General features: G+C 33.9%; 1 protein-coding gene across 1 annotated transcript in view; it reads left to right on the top strand.

Moving 5' to 3' along the window:
* HCN1 (hyperpolarization activated cyclic nucleotide gated potassium channel 1) overlaps window positions 1-16,771 on the top strand; it is a 539,218-nt gene that overhangs the window by 55,200 nt on the left and 467,247 nt on the right. Inside the window, exon 2 of the mRNA XM_043977644.1 lies at window positions 3,094-3,517. Within this exon, the coding sequence (XP_043833579.1) occupies window positions 3,094-3,517 (424 nt within the window). The remainder of the gene's footprint in view (window positions 1-3,093; window positions 3,518-16,771) is intronic.

Here is a 16,771-nt window from a genome sequence, read left to right on the forward strand (position 1 = left end):
TCAATCATCTCATCTCAGTAAATTTGTTTTTCCACATGGAGAGTGAAGTGGAAAAAGGAGACATTTATCCAGTCAATTATAGAAAAAAGAACTTTGGAAAATCACAAGGATTTAGGATTATATATTTAGAGGTGGAAGGAACCTCGGAAGTCCTAAAGTATAAACCCCTTATTTTATAGATGAGGAAAGTTAAGCACAGAGAGGATGAATACTCTGTACAGAGTCATATACCTAGTAAATATCTGAGACAGAATTTGAACTCAGGTCTTTCTGACTGCAAATCAAATACTCTGTAATATTATGCTGACCATTTTGGGACTCAGTTACCTTATGTGTAAAATATGGGGGTGGGACTTTATGGCATCTCAGGTCCATTTTAATTCTCAATCTATGAACCTGTTCTATGCCTTAGTTTCCTCATTTGCAAAATGAGGGGATGGAACTTAATAATCTTTAAGGTTCTTTCCAACTTTAAGTCTATGATCCTATGAAATAAAAATCTAAATCTTTAATAATCTACTTAATCTACAATACTTGGCATGTATGGAGACAGTAACTTGGGAACTAAAATAAGAAAAAAGGAAATGTAAAGAAATTGGGGTGTTGGGAGGTTTTTTCCTCCCCCAGAAGTTTGGAAAAGATCAAAATTGCTAGTTCAATAAAATAAGTGTATTTAAAGGAATTATTCATCCTATATACATGGACCCTTGAACTTCTTTGTCTATAGTGAAAATAAATGCAGTAATTGGTCTTAGTTTAACAAAATAAATTTATTACAATGTATACTGATTTCCTTCATACTCATCAAACCCTTTGACTTCAGTTTCCCATCCAATTCCCCAACCCTGATCTCTTTCCTAGCCAAAAGCCACTCTTCTTTCTTTTCAGCCTTCATCTAAAGTGTGATGATATTTCCTTTCCATCTATTCATTAGCTTAGATGATACTTAAATTGATCTGATGAATTTGGGGCTTGTATTTGGACAGGGACCAAGAATACTTTTCATTAAATTGCCAACACCTGCATGATTGACACCAGACATTTGTATTTCCTGTGTAAATGAACGTCTAGGTTTTGACAGATTTAGCATGAATTCAGTATGCCACCTTTTAGACCGCTGGAGAGGGATAAGATATTTCTTTGCTTTTATCTCATATTCCTGTCATGACTGAGGAGCTGTAAGCTTCCTGAATGTACTATTATCTTCCATATAGATTAAGTGAAATAGTGTTAGCTGGGGACTTCAGGTAATACCCTACTACTCCATTCATTGTGCATGGTTCGGTAGTTTGTCGTCTGCTTAATGCTTCTATTTAATTGAAATTTATTTTATTTATGTAATGAAATGCTTCAGGTAATTTCACCAGCTACAGAATATGGATACCTCTGTATCTAAAATATTTCTTTTTGGTGTCCAGCATGCAAATGTATTGTTTTGTTATATAATTTTATATTTTTAAAAATAGCATTTTAGGGGCAGCTAGGTGGCACAGTGGATAGAGCACTGGCCCTGGAGTCAGGAGTACCTAAGTTCAAAGCCAGCCTCAGACACTTAACACTTACTAGCTGTGTGACCCTGGGCAAGTCACTTAACCCCAATTGCCTCACTAAAAACAAAACGAAACAAAAAAATAGCATTTTAACAACTTTGAATCTTTTGTCTAGTAAACAAGTTATTGACATTTACATCAATATATTTTGAAAGAGGACTCATTTAAAGAAAAAATATAGTAGTTCCTTGTTACTAATTATGTTTTTTGTTTGTTTTTGGTGAGGCAATTGGGGTTAAGTGACTTGCCCAGAGTCACACAGTAAGTGTCAAGTGTCTGAGGTCGGATTTGAACTCAGGTTCTCCTGACTCCAGGTCCGGTGCTCTATCCACTGCACCACCTAGCTTCCCCACTAATTAAGTTTTATAAACATAAAATGAAAAAAGAAAATTTCCCCATAGCATCAAATTCTATATGTGAAGGGAGTCAACAGCTTTTTACATCAGTGAGAAATGTATTTAAAAGACAAATTTAATTTGAAATGTGAGAAGTTGGTGAGGTAGATGTCCTGATAATGGATTAATGAGGAAGGTTTTTATAAAATTGTTTAAAAAGGAGTCATAGGCATGGTAATTATAAAGATCTAGATTTTTTAGGTTAAAAGAATAAAAGAAAAAATATTTTAATTTTTTTCCAAAATTATAATTTTTATTTGATGAAATCTCATAGAAAAAAAGTGGATGTCACTGGCAAATTTAAAATGAGTTGGCTAAATATAAATCTTTGTTAATTTAATCTGTACAATTTAATGAATATAAAGGAGGCTTCCTATACTATGGGTCCTACTTAATGATGCTTGATAGCAGTAAATAACAAGTACAATCTTGCAGAGAAATTCTGAAGGTAAATCATTTTCTCAGAAGGCTTCATGTACATAGCTTTTAATTGCAGACTGCTGAGGATCTTCTATGTTCTTGTCTCTTCTTGGTTTTCTAGCATACTAGCTAGGAGTGAGTTGGAGCCAGCTCTAACAAGTTTTTAAGTCTATTTATACATTTTCATGTGATCATTTATATGTAAGAAACTATAAATTACTACAAATCATGGCTTAATTTATTGTTTTGTTGATTGTTGCCACTTAGTAAAGTATAATTTATTGTTTTGTTTATTGTCAACCCTTAGTAAAGTATGAATAGCATATATTAGACTTGAGAGTTTGTCTCTCTCTATATATGGTTACATACATTTATGCAAACAAATAGACATAGAACTCTACTCTATCTACATGTATATGCATGCATGCATATACAGAAACATGCATTTATACACACATACATTCATTTTGATTCAATCAAAGGAGTTCAGATGGCAAATATCCTAGAATAGCAATATACAAGTTATATTATATTAGTGAATTAATTGAAGGATGCTCCTTCCAGAATCTACTTTTTGCATTTTTAAGATAAAATGTAAGTTAAAATCACTACTAGTATTCAAATTTAGTTGAAAGATTTGGCTACAGATAAGCAATAAATGAAAAACAAGAGGTGATACTGAAGTGAATAAAGAAATATTTTTAAACATCTTTTTTTTAATATTTTAGGTTTTACTGGGATTTAATAATGCTTATAATGATGGTTGGAAATCTTGTCATCATACCAGTTGGCATCACATTCTTTACAGAACAAACAACAACTCCATGGATTATCTTTAATGTGGCATCAGACACTGTTTTCCTGTTGGACTTGATAATGAATTTTAGGACTGGTACTGTCAATGAAGACAGTTCTGAGATCATCCTGGACCCTAAAGTTATCAAGATGAATTATTTAAAAAGTTGGTTTGTTGTTGACTTCATCTCATCAATACCAGTGGATTATATTTTTCTCATAGTAGAAAAAGGAATGGACTCAGAAGTTTACAAGACAGCCAGAGCCCTTCGAATTGTGAGATTTACAAAAATTCTCAGTCTCTTACGTTTACTGCGACTTTCAAGGTTAATTAGATATATACACCAATGGGAAGAGGTAAGTTACCCTTAATATTTATTTTAAATTCTTATAAATCATGAAATGACAAAATGTCTTTTCAATTAACTGTTGAGAAATGTATTTGGGAATGCCATGAACTTCAGTTGAAAAAAAGAGATGAGCATTTTTGGAGAATGTTTGGTGCATAATATTTATGATAATGCCTTCATTAGAATGTAGCCAAAGAGTGACTATGAATTGGCTAGTATGCAGAATTAGAGAATGTTTTACAAATATGGGAAAATGTATGTTTATTTTGTTTTCTATCTGTAGAGTTTTCTAAACTCTACAGAGTTTAATGGGTTTCTATCGAATTCACAAGACTAATAAATTGCAATTTACATCTGTAAAGTCTCTGCTATAAGGGAGATATTTTTGGTGATCTATTACTACTACTATTCTGATCTAGGTTTTTCACTCTAAGGGATGGGATGGTAGAAAATTAGGCCTATAGAAATGTAGTGGGTCATGTGAAACTCTAAAGGGCATCTATAGGGCTGAACACAAATTGTTTCTTTAAATATTTTTACTTAGCAATTGTAAAAAGCCTTGCGTTGTAGAATAGTTTGTTGTGTTTTGTTTTGCTTCCTGTTGAGCTTTACTTCAGCTTATCCATGGTGTGTTTATATATCATTTTATCTCATAGTAAACAGAATAAGACATTCAGGAAACAAATTGTTACATGTAAATCTCAGCCTGAGCAGTTATAGGGTACAATGAATGGATGGAGCAAGGTTCTGTGTTTTTTAGGATGTTGGACTGCTGATGACAAGCAATTGGTTAGCAACTACAGATGGGAGGGGTATTTGCCTTATAAAAATGAACTGAGGATTTTGTGTATGTGTGTGTGTGTGTGTGTAATCAACCCATAAGTTTGCTCACCTCACAAAATCACTGATGCCAATAAGAGGCAACTGTATATGAAATATATCAGTTGTATAGTACTTTCTAAGTAAGTTATCTTCTTTTCTGAGAACCCTTTCCCTTTGTTCTAGGGGTTTCTTCTACCGGTATCATATATGGAAATCACTACTGTTGTCTCTATTCAACCTAACCAACAGACTCAGAATTCTGCCCTACCATGGTGATAGTCTTGAAACATGCACACCACACCCCAAATATCTTCCTTTACTACCACCATTGATCAATGTCCCACCCAAATATGGCCACTTTTTTCCCTCCTTTGTCACACATTCAGACCATATATATGCCTGTATGGGGGCAGGTAGGTGGTGAAGTGGATAAAGTGCCCCTCCTGGAATCAGGAAGACCTGAGTTCAAGTCTAACCTCAGACACTTGCTAGTTTGATGACCCTTGTTATTTAACCCTCTTTGCCTCAGTTTCCTCATCTGAAAATGAGCTAAAGAAGGAAATGAAAAATCATTCCAGTATTTTTATTAGGAAAACTCCAAATGGGGTCATAGCTGAAATGAATGAACTACAAATGCTTGTATTAGAGCATTTATGTGGGAAAATAGTCCTTGATATAAATAACAAAATCAAGGTTTAAGTAATGAAAAGTGACCTAAAATTCATCTCAACCATCAGAATAGATGATTCAAAAGATTCCTCAATGATTCCCAGTAGTTAACATTTTCCTAGGTTAATTAGAACACCTAGCAAGTAGTACCTTTTTCTTCAGGAGACTCATCCCTTCAAAACTACTAAAACACTCTCTAAAGGTTTACATGGATAAATTGTACCACTGCTTTCATCACAGTACCCCTCCCTCCCACAATCCTCTGACTCCTCTATGCTTTTTTGTGCCTTCTTCCTGAATCCCGAGGGTACCATCAATTATCCTTCCAAACTTTTTAATTTTTTCAGGGGGGTGGATATAGAGAGGAAGGGAGAGACAAAGACAGAGACAAAGTGAGAGAGAGACAGAGACAGAGACAGAGAGACATTGAGAATAGGGGAAGTAGTGAGTAAGGTAGGTAGGCATGTATAGTATCCTTCTAGAAAAATTCTAAATGTGTAGTTTTTAAATGGTTTTTTTGACTAGAGAAACTTTTTTTTAGCACACTTAGGGTACAGTGTACTTACTTTTTGGTCTAGGCTTACATGTCAATAAACTGAACTTTGTGAACAGTTGCTTTCTGTTGTGTTATGTAGCAGAGTGCTTTGTGTGTGCTTCTCAGTGACATTTTGGTTCACAGGACTTGGTAAATGACATACAATAATAAAGCACTGCATAATGCAGTGTTGAAAACGCCCAAATTGAATCATTCTTAAAATATAGATATATAATATGTTTAAAATGAAATGTAACAAAATTAAGAAAATAAAGGTTTCAATTGTGTTACAGAAGATAATTGGGCAGTATTTGGTTAGTAATCTAGCCTCTGATATCATCTGTGTGACCTTAGTCATGTCTTTTAACTCCTCTAAGCATCATTTTCCTGCACCATAAAATGGCAATAATTAGGTCATTGAAAGGACAGAATGAGAAGATGGATGAAAAGCACCATGTACATTTTTGGCTATTGTTATTATCATGATCTAATTTTTCCCCCTTGTAGAGGGAAAATTTTTTGCTTTATCAAGATTTTTTAAAAACACAAATCTGATGTAAGTACCAAGGCAAGAAGAAAAATCTCAATAATTACTATGCTGTATGAAGCCATGGTGGAAGTAAGAGGAATTTAGTATCTGTGAAATTCCCAAAATGACCTTAAACAGATGATATTATTAGGGTGGAGGAAACCCCCCAATCTAAGTGCAATGACCCTTGTTGGAAAACAGGATCACATGGCAGAGTGTGGGATTCTAAACTAGAGAGACTGTGTATAAATACTTTTTTGACATTAAGAAACTTTGTGACCATTCACAAACCCTAATTTCTCTGAGCCTCAATTTTTTTATTTGTAATATAGGTTTAATAATATTTCCATCACTAGATCTATTAAATTAATATCTGAAAAGCACTTTGTAAAAAATTAAGGTATTATTAAAGTGAATAAAAGCTAATTTTGTGGTTGGTGGGAGGAGGAAAGGAGATAGCGTAACTCAGTTGTAGTTTAAACATAGTTCTGAAAAATTTTTATTTCTTTAATGATAAATTAGTATAGCTCTTTTTCCCCAGAAGGAAAATATTTTAATATTTCCCATTGTTTCTCCCTGGACTCTGATGAGGGGCTAATAATTGAAAGTATATTGTTGGTCCTTATATATAAAAATTCTAGCAGCGATTTTTACTACATATATATGTATATATCTTATATAGGTATATACACACATATACTTGCATATATGTGTGTATTTATATAAAACACATACATAAAACATATCTACAAACATTGTTATGTTAGAGGAATCATTTTCAAAATTAATTTAGGCACAGATAAATGATGAGCACTATAGAATATGTGATAACTCCTTTCAGAAGCTGTGAATGTTTTCATCACTATCTCTTTGGTTTAGGAATCCCATGATGCTTTTGCTCAAATTGACTTTCTATCTCTAATTACTGCTTTGCACAGAACATCAGAGCCACTGGCCTGCTGATTATTACATTCCATTTTGATTTCATGACATTTCTTTTTCTAAAGCAGGTTTAACTATGTCACCCTCTGTCCCCATTCCTATCACCTGGAGGATCAAATATAAAATCTTTCATTGCATGTTCAAAGCCCTTTATTACCTGGCCTACTCCTACCTTTCCATTTGTCTTACACTGTGTTCTCCACTATATACTCTGTAATTCAGTAACTCAGACAGCTTTGCTGTTCCTTGCATAAGACATTTGATCTCCAGACTCTGAGCATTTTCATTAACTGTCCCCCATACCTGGAATTTTCTCTCTCCTCATCTCCACTTCCTGAATTCCCTGGCTTCATTCAATTCCCAGATAACATTATCACTTCTACAAGAAGCTTTTCTCAATATATACCACCCCTCCTCCTTTTTTGGAAGTGTCTTCCCTCTACTGATTATCTCCAATTTATCCTGTATTTATCTTTTTCCATACATAGTTATTTGTATATTATTTCCCCCATTGAATTGTCACCTCCTTGAAAACAGGAACTATCTATCTATTTACCTATCTACCTACCTACTCATTTTGCCTTTGTGTCACTATCACTTTGTATATTACTTGGCACATTGCAGGCACTTAATAAATGATTGTTGACTTGACAAAATAGTCGTGTTTGTGATACTCTTACTTTAACTGACTAAACCACTAAATCACTAATAAACTAAGGAATCCTCCTATCTACCATTACACAGTCAGGACAGATTTTGATGTTAAAAATTCTGGAGCATTTCCTTTTGTTCTATCTATACCCTGGTGGGGGTGGGGGTGGGGGGAGAAAGTAACTTTATGAGTTACTATTTGGTTGCCTAGGTTCAAATTAAATGAAAATTTAATGATGATAAATTTAAATTTTAAAATGTGTTCTCTCCACCCCCAATACAACCAGAACTAGCATTCTAGAAACTGGTAGATCTTATTAGACTGCCTGTATTGGTTTAATTGGCTGGATAATTACTGAAGGTCCCTTTCACTTTGTATTCCCTAAAGGCATTCTAAATATACTTACAGAATTATTTATGTTGGGGGTAAATGGTCACTGTAAACTGTCGGTTGGTCAAAGGAACACATGAAGAAGATAATTAAAAGGAAAAAGAACTATTATTTCATCCCTTGGTGAAGGTTGATTTGATACAACTTTAGTGGTATGCAAGTAGAAAGATGTGAAAAAAAAGATGAGAATCCCTTTCATGGGATCATTTGATTGTCAGCCTCTAGAAGTGGCAATCTGAGTTCTACTAACTACAGGTCATCATTTTATCTTAAAGTGAGCAACAGCTGTGTCCACAAAATCATATTTGAGTCACTTTCATGAACATGTTAGAGTTTTTGCCATTTAAAACAAATAAGTAATCTTTCAGTCAGTTTCTGTGAGATTTAAAAAAGCTACCATTTTAATGCATAATCAAAAAGCTTGCAAATACCTATATTGTAGCTTAGAATGAAATTTAAAAAAAATCTCTATTCTTTAATGCTCTTTTCTTTGATAGCATCTGAATATTTGTTACTCTTTGATGAATCTCTATTTAGGAAAAAAGAAAGTTTTATTCCCAAAGTGTATAAAAAGAGAGATATAATAATGCTTTTTTGCCAACATTTAGAAACTTATTCTTCAACCTTGACCATGTGGGAAATAGAGAGAAAGTGGAAGACTTTCAGTGCTTGGGATAGGGTGTTTTTAGTTTCTTTCTGGTTCAAGTTGGACCTTAGTTCTATCATCATACTCAAATATTTGTGTATTTCTTCCAGTAATGCAGATATCATCCATGCTTTCCATTCCTGGGCAAGTGTAGTCTATGCTCTCCTATTATTTCACAATAAGTGGTACATCCACCAGATTGGTGATGTTCTTTGTATTCTCTTAACATTATGATTCCAGTAGATCACACAGAGAGTTCATCTCTTAGCCCTAACTCTTGTCATGTGACCAGTCTATGTTCTTTTTCAATCCTAAATGTATTTGATGGCATTCTAGTTTATTTTTTAGCTTGCAGATCATATAATATACTTTCATATTTTGCAGATTAGGAATGCCTAGTCTCAACCTTACTACCTGCTATCAATGTGGCTTTGGGAAAGTCACTTAAAGTTCAGTCATTCATTTTTTCATCTTTAAAATGAGTAGTTTGGACAATTCCTTTGATGTTTCTTTCACGTTCTTTGGCCACCCCCCATGCCTGGAACATTCTCCTTTCTTGTCTACCTACAGACTTCCCTATCTTCCTTTAAATCTCAGCTAAAATGGCATCTTTTATAGGAAGCCTTCCCCAACTCTTCTTAATTCTAATTTCCTTCCCTTTGTTAATTATGTCCTATTTGTCCTATATATGGCTTGCTTTGTGTATTTGTTTGTGTGTTGTGTCCCCCATTAGAGTGTGAGATCTGTGAGGGCAGGGGCTGTCTTTTTATATGTCCAGTGCTTAGCACTGTATGTAGCACATAATAGGCACAATAAATGTTTGTTGGATGTCCCTTCCAGTTCTAGGATTCCATGTTAATGTGTATGTATATTTTTGGATCTGCAGGCATTAATGCTTTCTGAGATCCAGAAGACAGATAATTTTCTTTTGAGTTTCACTTCTATTTTCTAGAATTTGCTGATTCCTAGTTGCTTTTTGAGACATCATATATGATGGTTAAACTAAGTACTTGTAGTTTCAGGTGTTCATTATTTTCCCTCTGGAATATTATTTGTTTTCATCCAAATAATCCATTCAACTTAATGTTGTTAGTCTGCATAAAGTAGCAAATCCTAGTGTGAAAATTGAATGATTTTTTAAAACATATATTCAAATTCATGATCTCTGATGAAACTGATAAGAGGTATACTAGTAAAGGAAGAGTTCTGTTACACGTTTTTTCAGAATTGTTTTCCTTTTTAGATATAAACTTTAAATCCCCCCTTCCATCTATAAAGTGAACATAATATTCTTGCTGCCATAAGATAAACCCCACTGCATAACATCATAGTTTAATTGATAAAGTCTTTAAAAAATTCTCTAAAGTTATAAAAGAGGTTGTATAGTACAGATTCCATCAACTGGACCATAATGGTGATTGTATATATTTGCCCAAGCTTGGCTCCTTGCAGTCATAGAGAGCTGGATTTGCGTGACATTTTAAATGCAGGAGAATAAAGCTGCTAATAATTATAGTTGATTTAACTAAGAGTCTCAAAGAAAGCTAGGTCACTGGTACAAATCCCCAGCCAGTTAAAAAAAATACAGTAGGCAATGTGACTCCTTTTAATGCTTTGTGAATTTTAGTTCAGTTAAGCTAAAGAGTGGCAGCAGGAGGAGCAGTTGGCCTTCCATAGGGTAGACTGAGACCACTCCTTCATAACTTCGGTCACCTTATAGAAGCACCTAAAACTTTCAGGATTATGGTACATAGAGGATGCCATGATGGAGCCAAGCATTGTCATTGTTGATGTCAGTATATAAAAATTGACATTTGGATATAAAACCTTTGCACACCAGACTTGTGAGTTGCACTGTTATCATGCTTAAAAATAAAGCAACAAGAGCAAAGAATGTCACTGGCAATATAAAGATGATACTATTTCTACTAATCACTTTATAGGTTGTTGTTTTGTTTGTTTTTTGGTGGGGAGACAGTTTTCTAAGGCTTTAAATTACTTTCTGTTTGTTATTATTGTGTAACCCTATGTCACCTAGGATTGTACCATAAGTTACACAGAGCATAAAGTGCTGGGCTTCGAATCAGAAAGATCTGAATTTAAATTCTACCTCAGATACTTATTGGCTGAGTAACCTTCTATACATCGCTCTCAGCCTCAGTTTGCTCACCAATAAAATGGGCATAGTTTTAGTACCTACTTCACAGGATTGTTGTGAGGATCAAATGAAATAGTATATGTAAAGCATTTTGTAAACCCTAAAGTGCAATATCAATATGTTACATTGCTATCTAAAAAATGTTAGTTGATAGTGATGCTAATTCATTCAAGAGAGGAAAGCCCACTTTAATATTTTAATGACTTAGGCCACAATTATTAAAAGATGTTAAAAAGTTCATGATTAGTTAAATCTACAACTTTTTCCTATAGTCATACCAACATTATCTAAAAGGAAAAAAGACAATACATGAATCCAGGGCATTGGATTCAAAACTTATCTGTGAGGATATGGAAGAGATGTGTTTAGTACATATCTAGAATCCAAATGTTTCAGTACAAAGCTGGTTAAAACTAAATTCAGCAAGTTTGGAGATATAATGTGTGAAGTCGGGAAGCTGTTTCTTATTAAAATGAATCATTACCAAGGAATGCAGCTGTCTTCTTTAGCATACAGTATTCCCATTCTAAATGACATGATTTTTTTTTTTTTGGCCTGTGTTCAACTAAACAAAAGAAGAAACAGAATTTTGAGAAGAACATAGGGAATTTTTCAAGCAATTTAGTTCAATAATAGAAGCATCACTTTTGTTTTTTTATAGCATTATTAGTAAAACTCAATATATTGATATATGTGTGCGTGCATACATACACAAATATGTGTGAATATATTTCTATAACTCTGTATCAATATATAGAAATAGATATGAAGAACATAATTAGCACACTAATTTCCTAATAACACAGTTTTAATAAGTAGCAGGGACATATATATATATGTATGTATGTATATATATATGTATGTGTGTGTGTGTGTATATATATATATATATATATTTGAGTTCAGAGTACCACCATCCTTCTGGGAATCCAGGCTGATTAGTCTTGGTATTATCTTTAACTTGTTCATCTCTCTAATCTTCTAGATCCAATCAGATCACAATAAGGGGTTTTGTTTGTTTGTTTTTTGTGGGGCAATGGGGGGTAAGTGACTTTCCCAGGGTCACACAGCTAGTGTCAAGTGTCTGAGGCCGGATTTGAAGTCAGGTACTCCTGAATCCAGGGCCAGTGCTCTATCCACTTCACCACCTAGCTGCCCCCGGCAATAAGTTTTTTTTTTACCTCCACAAGACAGTCTATCTCCTATCTGCCCCTATCTTTCTCTCTGCATGGACTACAATAACAGCACTATAATTAGTCTTCCAGTCTATAGTCTCTCTTTTCTCTAATCCATCCTCTATAGATTGATATTCCTAAATCACAGGTCTGATCTTGTCATGCTTCTGCTTCAGAAGCTGCAGTGGCTCCCTCTTACTTTTAGGACACAATGGAAATTCATCTTGTTGGCTTGGGAAAATTTTTCATAAGCTGGTTCCAGCCTCAGTTTACAGATTTGTTTCATGCTGCTCTACTTCACACCCTCTGTAATGTAGCCAAACCAGCCCACTTATTATTCCCCCCGTACATAATATTCCATTGTCTCCCTCCAAATTTTTGCAGAGGCTCTTACTTCCTTGCTTGGAACACACTCTCTCCTCACTTCATCTTTCCTTACACATCCAGCTCTTCCCTACACTTTTATATTTTGTATATAACTTCCTCAAAATATTTTTTCTCCTTTCAGTAGAACTGAAGCTTCTTGATAACAGTGACTATTTTTTTTTGGTTTTGTCACTGGGTCCCGAGTGCCTATCATAGTGATTGCTTAATGAATATTTGTTTGAAAGAATGAATGAGTCTCAAATAGGAGAGACATGGACATTTTTTGAGCAGTCTGCACATCCACATGCACATCAAGGATTATCATATTGAGTTTTATTCTGCTATTTTTTGGACCTGCCCTGGGATTTTGTTGGTAGGGAACTTCCAAATGAGGAAACAACTTCTACCAATATATAGGACTCCTTCTTTGTGATAAATTATCTTAAAGAGTTGCCTGGGGATACTGACAGGTCTGATGACCTATGCAGGGTCTAATAACTAGAGAAGAGACTTGAAGCCATGTTGCGATACTACCTCTAGTTAGCTCCAACAAAATATTTAATCTGACTCAGTATAAAAGCAAACATACCTCCCCTCTATGGATAGAGTAAACAATGTCTCATATGAACCTGCCTTACATTTCCAAATATATGTAGGTCCTCTTTTGATTGAGAAATAATTAAATTAAGACTCTGGGCATTTTCACTGACTGTTCCTCATGCCTGGAATGCACTCTCTTCTCACCTCTGGCTCCCAGATTCCTTGGCTTTTGTCAAGTCATAGCTGAAATTTCACTTAGGAAGCCTTTCCATAACCCCCTTAATTTTAATAGCTTTTCTCTGTTGATTATCTCTAATTTATCCTGTTTATAGTATGCGCATTGTTGTTTGCATGTTGTCCCTCTCTCCCCCTTTGAACTTTGAGTTCCTTGCAAGTTAAGGACTGTTTTTTACATTTTTTTTAGTATCTCCAGCACTTAGCTCAGTTCTTAAAACATAGTAGGCACTTAATAAATGCTTGTTGACTGGCTTATTGAATTCATAGTAATTAAAAAATATAGATCATCCTGTGTTTCCTTAAGCAATAGGTACTAATAGTACAATTACTCTCAGAAGTCATGTGAAATTCTTTGACTTTCAAGAGAAAAAATTAGTATTCATACATAAAATGGTTGAGAACTACTGATTTGCCCACAAATATTTTTCACCTGAATTCTATGCATAATTTATACCATTTCTTCCCTCATATTTTGAATTAAAATAACAATCCTTTTAATTTTCCAATATCTTGAAGGAAAACCTAGAAGATATGCATTAGGTTGTAGTTTTCCAACTGATGAAGTGAGAGCTCATTTTGTATGGTGACCCTACTTAGAGGTGTACAGAGAATAAACCTTGCATTTTAATTCTGTATTATGGCCAGTTTGTGACATTGATATGACATTCAAAAAGAATAGACAAGATTAATGGATTACCAAAATGTGATTTTTTTCATGCTAGAAAGGTGATGAGTTGAAGAAAACCTGAATGGTACATCTGTTTGTTTTATTCATTCTAATGTACTGACCCTTAGAGAAATTTTAAGAGTATTTAGAGCCAGTGAGTGGAAAGAGAAATATTCCTTTGTGATGCTTATCAGACATTTATAAATGTCACTAACTTGGAAAGAGGGATGAAACATTGCATAATTTATTTTGTTTGAAATAAAAGACTGCAGAACTGTACATCCATAATAAATACTTGTTACTAAGGAATGTAACCAAAATATTCTTTTTTTATTTTCATGTTGAAGACTTATCTCCATTTCTTATTTCCTTCCTCTTCTTATTCCAGACTTTGGACATAGTATCATCGATCATTTGCAAGATATATTAGGAGGTTGGAAAGAGGATTAGTTAGACTAATGATCTGACCTGGGTGCAGTTCTATTGCTATTTAAAATAAAAAATGTGTCTTGCTCACTTCAGTGGTTTCACCAGCACTAGATGCTTGCTTGTTTCTTTTTACAGGCTTAGGAAGAGAAAGGTATGCCATACATTTTAAACAAAGAGAAACTCAAAAGTCTAGAGTTCCCATTTTTGCTGTAATTCAGCAATAATCTTTATGTATTATTTAAATAAATGAATAGATAAAATATTTCCATCTAGCATGATCTGTCATGCTAGCATGACTAGCATGATAAGGTGACTAGTTTCACACTCTTATGAGAAAAAAAAATTCTTATATACTTAAAATGTTTTTTTTAAAGCAAATCCTGGTGCCCTTAAAATAGTTGTGGAAATTACTGTTTTCAAAATTCTATATAAAACAATTTATCATATTGTTGACATAAAATGTCAGTATAGTATCAGTTACTATTTTTTTATCCTTTTATATCATGTTAATATCTCTTAAACTTTATTTTCCATGTCTTCTAATTAATTCTGATGGGAATCAACACATTTAAATCCACTTATCAATAATTATCTTTAAAAAGTATACTCCACAACTAGAATTGTCTTATTTTTAAAATGTCATTATATTACTCCATCTTTAAGCATTAAATAATAAATAAATTAAATTTAAGGATTAGTTGCTCCCTATTGCTTATTCTATCAAATGTAAATTCCTAAATCTGACATTTCTCATCTTCATCCCAATCAAACCCTGTGTTCTAGTCAAGCTATTTTCCCCCCATCTCTTGTATAGGATTATCTTGCCCTTGACTGTACTTTCAACTGTGCCTAAAAAGTCATGCTCTTTATTCTCTTCAAAGTTTGATTCCAAACTGATCTGTACTAGCATTCTCTTCTTTGATTTTATTATTTTCTTTATTATTTTATTATATTCTCTATCCTAATGAACTCAGTTTGACCTACATTCATTTGTACTTTCAAATAATAGGTTGCTCTATATAATCTTAGTAATTTCATGAGAGTGTTTTCATTCCCTAAGACTTGACTCATATGCCTATTCTATTAGTTAATCTATACATATCTATTTTATTTCCTATCAATCAATATGAGATTATCTTCAGTGTTCAAAATAGCTTCTGTTCAACACCACTAGGTGTCTTCTATTAGTTAAGTTACTTCTATATAGAGTACAAATAAATGCCAAGAAGGTGTGCTTTGATTTGTTTGTCTGTTTCCCACTTTACAGAATTATGGGATTACTTTAATCTCTTTCACAAGGGAAAATGGTATATTTTATTTCTCTGTGCATATGTAAAGTGTAAAATATGTAATAAAATTATCTTTTCCCTTATTTATACCCTTTTTCATTTACATAAAAACATTGAGAATTCAGGAATAGTTAAAGCAAAACTTTCTTAGCTTAATAACCATTTTTATTTTGGTAGTTTTTTAAAAACTCTTTATAGTACCTACCCTTCATTGAGGGCATTATTTTAGCCTAACAGTCCCAGAATTCTAAATTGTCACATATGACCAAGCCTGCTGGGATGAGAACTGATCTCAGTTGGTTAACTTGTCTTTACCCCTTCCCTGCCCAAAGTAAGGGCTCTCTCTAAGGCAGGAGCTATTATATTTTTCCCCTTACATTCCCAGAATCTAGCTCAGAAAAGTTAAAGTGGGCTGAGAAAAGACATGGAGATTACATCTTTCTAAATGGCCTAATATAAATGACCTATATAATACTGGTCCTATAGCAAGAAACAGTTTTTTAAAAAATATTTAATTAATTATTTATTTTTGCGGGGCAATGGGGGGTTAAGTGACCTGCCCACGGTCACACAGCCAGTAAGTGTCAAGTGTCTGAGGCTGGATTTGAACTCAGGAACTACTGAATCCAGGGCTGGTGCTTTATCCACTGCACCACCTAGCCGTCCCCCAAGAAACAATTTTTCAATCACAGCACAGAAGTGGAGACAGAAGTCAATGGAGACAAGAAAGATATGATTTTAAGTGTTCAGATTATATCCCTTAAATGTTAAAATGATTGTTGAGGGGACATCTTTAAAAACAAAATAAAATAAAACTCGAGGGTGGTCTTATTCACTGCAAATATATTTTAAATTCATGGTGAAAACCCAACAAATTAATAATTCCTGATGTGGATGGGATGCCAGATAAAAGAAGCACCAGAGTTGTTGTTGTTGTTGTTGTTGTTGTTGTTGTTGTTGTTATTATTAGCGGTTTTTTAATGGAGGTCACTTATAAAGGATGTGCATGGAATGTATAAGTAGTGATTATAGACATTTGAGTCAGCTAACGCTTCTAAACCTAAGAGTACTAAAATTAATGGAGAAAGCCTGCATTTGACTCAGGAAAAAGCGCTCCAAAATACTTCAGGTGGGAGTCAGTCCTTCTCAAAAGTGTTCTAGGGATTCATGGTGTGGGAAAAAGTGTTTATTCCCTTCCAGCTCCTTGAATATCCT

Source organism: Dromiciops gliroides, chromosome 1, assembly GCF_019393635.1.
Source record: "Dromiciops gliroides isolate mDroGli1 chromosome 1, mDroGli1.pri, whole genome shotgun sequence".
Taxonomy (NCBI): domain Eukaryota; kingdom Metazoa; phylum Chordata; class Mammalia; order Microbiotheria; family Microbiotheriidae; genus Dromiciops; species Dromiciops gliroides.